At 43.5% G+C, this 10,274-nt stretch overlaps 1 protein-coding gene across 7 annotated transcripts in view; it reads left to right on the plus strand.

Annotated features, from left to right (window-relative positions):
* Window positions 1-9,994, plus strand: part of ankrd44 (ankyrin repeat domain 44) — a 32,599-nt gene extending 22,605 nt beyond the window's left edge. For 2 of the 7 annotated variants that reach the window (XM_069662681.1, XM_069662682.1), the window contains exons 15-28: window positions 275-340; window positions 1,174-1,285; window positions 1,578-1,649; window positions 1,729-1,930; window positions 2,088-2,175; window positions 2,254-2,371; window positions 2,636-2,858; window positions 3,093-3,180; window positions 3,812-3,895; window positions 4,100-4,245; window positions 4,401-4,483; window positions 4,594-4,676; window positions 4,818-4,909; window positions 6,005-9,994. In XM_069662681.1, coding sequence (XP_069518782.1) covers window positions 275-340; window positions 1,174-1,285; window positions 1,578-1,649; window positions 1,729-1,930; window positions 2,088-2,175; window positions 2,254-2,371; window positions 2,636-2,858; window positions 3,093-3,180; window positions 3,812-3,895; window positions 4,100-4,245; window positions 4,401-4,483; window positions 4,594-4,676; window positions 4,818-4,909; window positions 6,005-6,264 — 1,717 coding nt within the window. In that variant the 3' untranslated portion in view covers window positions 6,265-9,994. Of the gene's footprint in view, window positions 1-274; window positions 341-1,173; window positions 1,286-1,577; window positions 1,650-1,728; window positions 1,931-2,087; window positions 2,176-2,253; window positions 2,372-2,635; window positions 2,859-3,092; window positions 3,181-3,811; window positions 3,896-4,099; window positions 4,246-4,400; window positions 4,484-4,593; window positions 4,677-4,817; window positions 4,910-5,042 lie in introns of all 7 variants that reach the window. The other 5 variants (XR_011308205.1, XM_069662683.1, XM_069662686.1 and 2 more) reach the window with 5 other exon arrangements.
* The last annotated feature ends 280 nt before the right edge of the window (window positions 9,995-10,274 follow it).

Here is a 10,274-nt window from a genome sequence, read left to right on the forward strand (position 1 = left end):
CACACCTCGGCTCTGGTGTGAATCTGGGTGTCTGTCTTCTGTTGCCACATATAGAAACCCCCATGGTTCACACCTTTCTGTTTCCATGGTAACTGGAGGTGATTCTGAGGTGATGAGAGTCATACAAGGCCGACAGGATCAGAGGCATCATACAGACATCTGCTGGTTATCTGCTTACCTGTGTCAGTGCACAAAGGAGGCTGTTGATGACTTCATCCTCTCTTTCCTCCCTCCCTCTCTCCCCCCCTTCGTCCCTCATCTCTCCCCCCTGCAGGCGTCGCGTTGCTCTGGAGCCGGAGAGCGAAGGAGTCCAGGCGGAGAGGGAGAAAGAGGCAGCGCTGTAAGTTCACACTGAGAGAAACAAAGCTGACAGAATTAAATGAAATTAGTGCTTACCATAAAAAACTGGATTTAATTTTAAAGAGAAACAAACATAAAAATAACTAATTTTAATCTGATTTTATGACGTTTACGTTACGAAAAAACAGAAAACAAACATAAGGAATAAACGATAAATTGCTAGATAGTAAAGAAAATGAAAATAACGATAAATTGTTTTTAAATTTTTAAACACTTTTCATGAGAAAATGTATTAAATATTTCCATAAAATGTTTTTACTATAACTTCCAACTTTTATAATAATTGTAATTTAAAGTGATCAAACTTTTCAGGTTTCAGTTTCCTTAACGTGAACGTATTGTGTATCGTGACATTTTATAGACACAACAATCTCTTATAATAATAATTATTATTATTATTATTATTATAACAGTAATAAATAATTTCAGGTTTAAAGCAACATCAGACACAATCATTTCTTCTCTTCGTGACATCAAAACATCTTTACGTGTTTCCTTCAGATGTTCTTGTTTTAATCGCTTTTACTTCCTGTTTAGGTTTTTAACTCACTATTATTATTTTTTTCTGGCAGTGTTAGTTTATTATGTCTTCTCATGTCTGCAGAAAACAGAGTGAGTGTGTGTGTGTGTGTGTGTGTGTGTGTTGTTGTTTTGTCTCCTAAATATTTCGTTTACTTTTTGTTTAAATGTTAGTCTGCGTGTTTCTGTGCCTGAGGACCTTCCTGAGAACAGCACAGAGCATCTCCAGGTTTTTATCCGCACACTGAAGATCTGAAATAATGAATAAAGTTTGTGTTTGTGTTTCTGCTGCAGATGTTTGGAGTTCCTGCTGCAGAGCGGAGCGACGGCGTCTGTCAAAGACAAGCAGGGATACAGTCCTGTCCACTACGCTGCAGCCTACGGACACAGGCACTGTCTGGAGCTGGTCGGTACACACACACACACACACGCACGCGCACGCACGCACGCTCACACGCACGCACGCACGCACGCACACACGCGCACACACACAGGCATAGAGGAAATAGCTGCATTGTTAGATTTTGACTGCAGGCGTTTTCTCCATCTGTTGGCTGATCATATTTTCTCTGCTCAACACACGATCACATTCCAGTTTCGACCTGATTTGTGTTTAAATTTTTTTTACAAAATCCTTTTAAATAAATTAATAAAAAGCAGTTTTTGTTTTCTGATGTGTTTTTGGTTTCCTCCTGCAGCTGCTGGACAGAGACGACAGCCACCAAGAAGACCCTGAGTCTCCCAACGCTCGGAGCCCGCTGCACCTCGCTGTGCGTCCTCAACATTTACATACACAATACATGTGTCTAATGTTTCTTGGTGTGTATTAAAGAGTGTGTTTCTGTGCAGGCGTATCACGGCCACGCTCAGGCTCTGGAGGTCCTGCTGCAGGGGGAGCGGGAGGTGGACCAGGGGGACGAGACAGGGAGGACCCCCCTGGCTCTGGCTGCCCTCCGAGGCCACACTGACTGTGTTCACACACTCCTCGGACAGGGGGCGTCGCCGCGCACCACTGACACCCACCATGGGCGCTCACCTGTCCACCTGGCAGGTAAGTCTAATGTGGCTACTCTTCCTGGTTCTCTGCTCCTGTTTACTTCACTCAGCTCTGTTGATGCAGAATCTACTCTCAGTGCAGCGATGTGTCATCTAAACGACTATTAATAACCCTTTCTGTCTCTGTTTCTTGTTCTCTCCTCCTCCTCCAGTGATGAACGGTCACACGACGTGTGTGCGCCTCCTGCTGGACGAATCAGACGGTGCCGAGCTCGTAGATGCTGCAGACTCTCAGGGACAGTGAGTGATCCTCTTTCGTGCTGTTTTATTTTTTCCTCCCGTGTCTCCCGTCTTTATCTCACATGTCCCTGTCTGCAGGACTCCTCTGATGCTGGCGGTGGCCGGAGGTCACGTGGACGCCGTGTCGCTGCTGCTGGAGCGGGAAGCAAACGTCAACGTGGCTAATAAGCACGGTCTGACAGCGCTGCACCTCGGGGTGAGAGATCAGCTGATTGTTTCAGCTCCTTCTGTCTGCTGTGTTTATGACTTCCTCGTTCTTCTTTACGAGGACTTGAATGTGCTCCAAAACAAATATAGACTTTTTAAGTTGTTATAATAAAGATGAGGTAAACTTAAACTTTTGAGATCAACAAATAAAACAGGATTGATTTCCTTGTTCGGTCTGTAAATGAAGAATGAATGAGAGTCTCTGTTCAAACCTTAAACCAGCAGTGCGCTTCATGTGTCTTTACCCCCTCAGCTGCTGTGTGGTCAGGAGGAGTGCATCCAGTGTCTGTTGGAGCAGGAAGCCTCCGTGTTGCTCGGTGACTCTCGAGGTCGTACTGCCATCCACCTGGCGGCGGCTCGAGGCCACGCCTCCTGGCTAAGCGAGCTGCTGGGCATCGCCTGCTCCGAGCCGCCGTCCCTGCCCCCGCTGAGAGACCACGGGGGGTACACGCCGCTGCACTGGGCCTGCTACTACGGTCAGTGTCGCACCCTGACATGCACTCAGAGATACCTGCAGTCTGTGTTTATTGTGAGGCTATAAGAATAAAGTGTTCAGACCCTCAGATCCTTTTCAGAGTCTCTCATGAGCTTTAAATACATAGATTTGCATTTCTGAAGTATGATTGACTTTAAATCAAACCCAAAGGACAAAGCCTTCGATTGTTTTAAATGTTTGGTGTGTGTGTGTGTGTGTGTGTGTGCGCGTGCAGGTCACGAGGGGTGTGTGGAGGTGCTGCTGGAGCAGAAAGGATGTCGCTGTATTGACGGGAATCCGTTCACGCCTCTGCACTGTGCTGTGTAAGTCACACACACTTTCAGCACGATTAACTCAGGTCTGATCATTTCTGTTTGTCTTCTCTGATAGTTTTGTTTACTGTGACTTTATTATTGGTGGTGGGCGTGTTCACGGTACTTTGGCATTAATGGCACTGATTGTATCGATTGCGCTCACCTGTTTGTTTTGGGGGTTTGGTACTGACGGAGAGAGAGGGTGAGCTTGGGAGTCGATATTTTCTGTTGACCCCACAAACGCACTAAAAACTTTGATTCTTACGAGCAGGTAGCTTTTATATCTTTTGTGTTTGTGTAGAAGAATAAATATTGGAATCGTATCGTCAGTGTTTCTTTAGTCCCTCGCGCTGCTTTTCTGACGGCCTCCACAGGCTGATTCTCGATTCTGCAGGACGAGCATCACAACTTGCATTTGTTTAAAATCCAACAATGTTCAATGTTGATTGTTTTTAGTATTTAGCAGAGAACAGGAAGGAAAGTTAAAGAAGCTTGAAAAAGAATATTTTTTTGCTTAATAAATGATGAAACGATCAAAACATTCTCAGACTTATTTCCTGTTTATTTTTTGAGGCATTTTTTTGTTTCCCAGGAGAGTGTCGTGATGTCATCCCGATCCTGTTTGTGTTTCATCCAACAGGGTGAACGACCACGAGCCGTGTGCATCTCTGCTGCTGGAGGCGATGGGCTCAGACATCACTGGCTGTAAAGACTCAAAGGACAGGTGAGACGTGTGTGTGTGTGTGTGTGTGTGTGTGTGTGTGTGTGTGTGTGTGTGTGTGTGTGTGTGTGTGTGTGTGTGTGCAGTGTGTTGCAGCTAGGGGGCGTTACAGCATGAAGCAAGCTAAAGCAGAGAAAGCGTGTCTTTGTTTCTGCCCTAACTGCTTCTTTAAGTCTTCCTTCCTTCCTTCCTTCCTCTCTCCTGCAGGACTCCTCTTCACGCTGCAGCGTTCTCGGGTCATGTTGACTGTGTGCAGCTGCTCCTTTCCCATGATGCACCTGTAGATGCTGCGGACCAATCAGGTCGAACAGCGCTGATGATGGCAGCTGAGAAGGGCAGAGTGGGAGCCCTCGGTACACAGATTTGTTTTATTTGTGTAACTTCTTTGAGAGTATAAACTGGATTCATTCATATATATTTATGTTTTGTGTGTGTGTGTGTGTGTGTGTGTGTGTGTGTGTGTGTGTGTGTGTGCGCATCACTCTGATGATTGTGTCTTGTGCTCCAGAGGTGCTGTTGACTGACGCCAGTGCCAACTTCAGTCTAACAGACAAAGACGGAAACACGGCCCTGCATCTATCATGCAGTAACGTAAGAGTGTTTTTGACTTCAGACCTGCAGTAACTGATTTTCACTTTCTGGGCTGCAGAAACAAGTTGTCTTTGTCTTTGTCGCTCTAACGTGACGTCCTTTCCTCGCAGGGGAAGGAGGAGTGTGTGATGTTGATCCTGGAGAAGCTTTCGGACACTGCGCTCATTAATGCAACGAATGCAGCTCTGCAAACGTGAGTATCTGAACCATCTAAGAGGAGCCTAGAGCCTCGTTTAGTGGGAGCTGAAAGGGAAGAGCTCGAGGAGGTAGGAGAGATCGAGGCAGGAGGAGGAGATATGTCAGACTGAAACCTCTGTCTGTCTGTCTGTGTCAGTCCTCTCCACCTGGCAGCTCGTAGCGGTCTGAAGAAGGCGGTCCAGGAGCTTCTGTCTCGAGGAGCCAACGTTCAGACGGTGGATGAGAACGGTAGGTGAAGCTGGTCTCCTCCAGGTCGTAGCTGCACGCTTCGGTCATCAGTCAGCATGAATGTTTTCTTTTCCAGCATGAACTAAAGTGGACTCATGTTTAATTTGAGTGTTTTTTCATGTGGGCTGCAAAGATATGTGTGTTTAAATGAGGGTTCAAACTGATGGTGTGTTTGTGGAGTATACATCAGAGATTTTTTTATCTCATTTTGTATTTTTGTCCTCTTTTTGATGGTGTCAGTAGAGAGATGACAGAAGATGAGAGGTGTAGGTTGTAGGTTGTAGGTGCCTCTACTCGTAGGTCCAGGCAGTCAGACGACATTATTCATGTAGCATAACTAAAGATATCGTCTCTGTTTCACAACAAATTCTTCCTCTTTGTCTTCTTCTTTGCCTACATTACCCACAATACAACTTGACCCCCAGCAGTTAGTTCATGGAAAACATCACAGACAAAAACCACATCTATAAATGTCTTTTGCGTTGAATTGAAAAGCTAATGTGGCTAAGCTAATCTTTTGCTTTCATCCCCAGAGCTGTGACACAGTTCAGAGACTCTGATGGTGAGAAAGGGAAGTGAATAAAAGTAGCTCGTGATATTAACTCACAGCATCTTGTTTTTGCTAGCATGACCGAGGGGCAGCGTCTGGGCCTGAAAGTGTAAAGCTGCAGTTCCTCGAGGGGCCCTGAGTGGTCAGAAGACGACAGGCCATTTTCTTTTTACCTGCTTATTGTCTGAGAGTGAAAGTCTTAACCAGGCGATGAGAACGCCCTGAAAACATCCCATAATTCAAACAATGCACAATAACTTTCACTAAATGATTATAAAGTCACAAAGAGAAGTTCCCTCCGCTCGCTGACAGCGTGGACCCTGATTTAAACGTGTTCTTGCTGCTTGTTTGCTTTCATTATATGTGGTTGTCTCTCTGTGCCCCCCCCTCCATGTTGTGGACTCTGTCAGCTGGCTGAACACTAACGGAATGCTGCTCCGTCCCTCCTTTGTCTTCTGCTTCGCCTTCTCTGCTTCCTCCACGTCCTCGTCTCGCCCTCCTCCTCTCTCTCTCTCTCTCTCTCTCTCTCTGTCTCTCTACCTCAGGTCTGACGCCTGCTCTGGCTTGTGCTCCTAGCAGAGAGGTAGCTGACTGTCTGGCTCTCATTCTGGCTACCATGATGCCTTTCTGCTCCCCTTGCAGCTCCGGGGCTCCCTCCCCAGGCGCCCTGCTGAGGCAGCTGCCCCACCAGGGGGGGAAAGGCCCGAGCATCGGCCCCCGGGCGCCGCGCAGCCCCAGGAACCCCTCCGGACCCTCCAGCGAGGGAACAACGGAGAACGACTCGGAGGACTCGGAGACCTTCTGACGCCTCCGAACCGACTCTCTACCCTCCTACCTCGAGCTGTGCACCGGAACTTTTTACCTTTCGAGCCCCACTCCAGGAAGTGATGCAGTTTTTTAACGTGGCTCTTCAGGGAGGAGGGTAGAGACTTGGTTTGGAAACAGCTTGGATGTTCTGGGGATCATGTACAGAATCGCTCTCTCTTAGTGCCCTTTTTTTCTAGAAACACTGGGCGGAGCTGCCAAACTGCCCCGACTGACTGAAGCCTGCAGCTGAAGGAGTCGCTCCACGAAGACGAAGAGGACCAATTCGATCTGGAGCCGTTGTGGTTCGGGTCTGCATGCTCGTGTTAACTCACACCACGGTTTGTTCCTTCTTCTCACGGGTGCTTAAATCCAAACCGACCTCGGTACTTCAGTCTCTGCTCGAGACTCGTTTTGTCTTAAAAAGAAGCCATTTTTAACCGTTTGTATAAAATGAAGTAGAAAATTAAGAAAGCTTGAGTGTAATTTTAACCTTTTTATGAGTTCGGCTTGTTGTTGTACCAAATATTTGACTTCCACACTTAAATAATGTAACTCAAGAACATGAACTGAAGGAAACAGGTACTCAGAGCTGATCTTTAACAACTGAAGCACAAATTTGGATTTTGCTTTTAGGTTTTGATGAGCTGCAAAGAGAAGTCAGATGTTTAAATATTCACCAGGAGAAAGGGTAAAGACGGGTACATCTCAGTTCCCTCGTCTGTGTGAGGAGAGACTCGGAAAACAAAGATAGGACACAAGAGATCTCGACTATCATCTAGGTTATAAGGATGCAGATGAATCATTTTAAGGTAGAAACACTTTCTACATGTTTAAGCTTTTTCTTGTCATAAATTCAGAGATGTTTCTGTGTTTTTATCTGCTAAATTTGCCACTCAAATCTCCAATTAAGCAGCTTGAAAATTTACAGCTTTAATCTGTTAAAATCGGCATTTTTCCCCCTAATTTTTCAGAATTTTATCTCAGAAAATATCCAAGTTTTTTCTAGTAAAATAACCAATTAAATTCAAGAGAATCAGATTTTTTAATTTAGTAAAATCAGTGTTTTAATTGAGTAAATTTACCACTTTAATTTCAGAGAACAGCTGTGTTTTAATATCAAACATTTACAGCTTTAATCTGTTTAAATCTGCATTTTTCCATGTAAATTTTCTGATTTTATCTCAGAGTGTTTCAGTCGGTACATTTACCAGCTCAGTATCATAAAGTATCTGAGTCTTTTTCTTGTAAATGTTCCTCTTTAATCTCAGATCTCTCCTGGCTATAATCCTCTTTCCCCTCCTTTAACGGCTCGATACACACGGAACAACTTCCAGGCGACCCGAGGTCAGCGCACCGAGCATTGAGTCAATGAGGGAATTAAGATGTACCCCATATTGAAAACAGGGTTTGTGCAGATGTGAATCAAGTCTGAGATTTCTGCATTTTCATGTGTGTTGGCCAGAAATGCCTCCTGCACCGTTTGATCCTCCCTGTGTCCCACATCTTTTCCACCTGGGTGTCTCTCAGTGTCGAACCAGCCCAGACTCTCCACAAAGACCAAATTTCTGAAGCTATGAAAGCTCTTTTAGCTCCTCAGCTCATTGTGGTATTTATTATCTCCTACATGATGGTACAAATACTGCCAGCACTTAAATGTAAAGTAACACAGGGCCTTCACCACTTGTCTCTCCTCCTGTCTGTCTGTCTGCCTGTCTGTCTACCTACCAGCTATGTGCCATTGTCCTCAAACGTGTCCAGTGCCTTGATGTCGATTAAGTTTATTTCACAATTTCAGTAGTTTATGATAATTAAAGAATCAGTTCATGAATATTTGCTAAATAATTCCTCTCTTCACTGAACTCTGGAGGAGTCGACGTGTTCAGATGTCTGCCTCTCAGACGTCCGCTCCGACATCAATCCAACAATAACATAGACCATTTTTACGTGAGGATTTTTGCCTTTAATTAACAGGAAATGTTCGAAAAGAAAGATGTGGATCTTTAAACAAGTCAGTGACAGCTGATTTAGAGAAAATAGGAAATTCACCAGTTAAAAAAAAGCACAACAACAGGGTAAATAAAACTAAAGTTAAATTAAGGCATTATTTGCATCTTTATTTGCTTTTTTTATTCATTGTTTTCAGTTCAATCTGTTTGCAGGGTTTTGGAAAGGCAAAATACAATTTTAAATAGTTTTCAGCTTAAAAACGTTGGCAGATCTGGACACTACTATATGCACGACTCGGATGAGCTGATTCTTTAATATATCGAGCATAATGTGGGCGGTTTTGTTACACTGAATGACAAAGTTTGAGAAGTTTGCTCTGCATGAGAGATATGCAGAATCCATTTTTTAGTGAAATGATGTCTCACTCCTCAGTTTTCTTTCCTTGAAGGTTGGAGATCTTCTATTTAGTTTTCTTCTTGTCAACAACTCCCGTGAAAAGACCAAAAGCATCATCATGTCAGTCTATCTGTTCTTACTTCCTCAGCTTGTTCTAGGCTCTCAAATCAAAGTCTTCTCACGAGGACAAAAACAGTTCAAACACGCTTTGATTTTCAAAAACGGTTACCGTGAAATCCGGAATATAAGTCTGTTTTGCGGGGGTAGCAGAAGTAGCTATTTATTAATAACACATGTATACAGGTCATTTCAACATTTATTTCATTTTAAACACATTTAAATTACAGCCTACCATCTGTTTTCGACGTGTCGTGTTTGCAATCCTGCTAGCTAACGGCGCGGTAGTTGATCTGCCTACGTTAACGTTGGTTTCATTGTTGTGATCGTAACGGCTGCACTTGCGGTCATGACTGCGCATGTCCGTGACGAAGCGTTAGCTAGATTATAGCGGCTTCGTCTGGGTAAAATACCGTAACACAAGAAAACACCTCTGCAGGACGCAGTCCACTTTTTACATTAAAAAAGTATTAAAAGTACGTCTTATACACCGAAGTTTACGGCAATTTAGTTCCTAAAACAACCGGGCACTGTAGTTTTTTATCAAACGTTGTTCTTGGGGACTATATTCAGCTGCGGATTAATACACAACTAGTGCTCTAGTGAGTATTTAGGGCCGCAGGACGTTTTATGTGGGATTTACTCAGAAACTCAAGTCATAAAAAAAACTTGTCCATGTTTCTGGACCAAAATGCAGCTCTATGACAAAGATGAAGAACATTCTTGTCTCGTTGGTTTTGGTCTTTTTGCAGACAATAAGAAAACAATAGAATATCTCCAGACTGGTCCTTTAAGTTGTGTGTGAGAGTGTGTTAGTTAGGTACTGATATAAAATTGCATTTGTATATAAAGTTGAGGTAAAGCTTTGTATGAAATTATCTCCATCAGAACTTTGAACTCGCAGGGTGACGTCGAAGAATTAGTTTCATGTTATTTCCAGTGGAGGAAGAATTATGAGTGTATATTGATGATTTTAGTCTAAATTGAAGTCCCCTGTTAGCTGCAGTTACATTGTAACGGAGACGTAAGCACATGATGTTAACAAGCACAGTCTTATTCTGAAGGTCTGCTGAGACTAAATCTGTCAGCCAGTATTATTATTATTATTTTTAATCTAACCGAAATGATCTTCACCAGTCCTGACAATCGCTCTCGTCACGTGTCTGATGATTTTCATACCAGTTCCTGATGCAGTACGACATGCTGAGGGCTGTTTGTCAGCTGCCGTTCGTTTTATATGAATTGTACATTAAAAAAATCTGTTTGAAGCTACTTTTGTGTTTTTCTTTTTTTACAACTAAATCAAAGAACATTCATTTACTTCTCCACAGTAAAGAAAATTAATTACGTGGAAATTAAATTATATTAATTATAATAATAAATACTCACATTTGGGAAGTTCCAAACAGCAAATATGTGGAGTTAACTATTAAACAATCATCACATGTTCTTCTAAATAAAGTTTCAGCACATGCCTCGACCGATACGATCATTCAAATATTTGACGTACACGAGAGCTTTAAGTGTCTTTGCATCCTTTTTCTGTCT

This window comes from Semicossyphus pulcher, unplaced genomic scaffold, assembly GCF_022749685.1.
Source record: "Semicossyphus pulcher isolate SPU_LCO1_2020_fin unplaced genomic scaffold, fSemPul1.0.p SCAF_15, whole genome shotgun sequence".
Classification (NCBI taxonomy): Eukaryota; Metazoa; Chordata; class Actinopteri; order Labriformes; family Labridae; genus Semicossyphus; species Semicossyphus pulcher.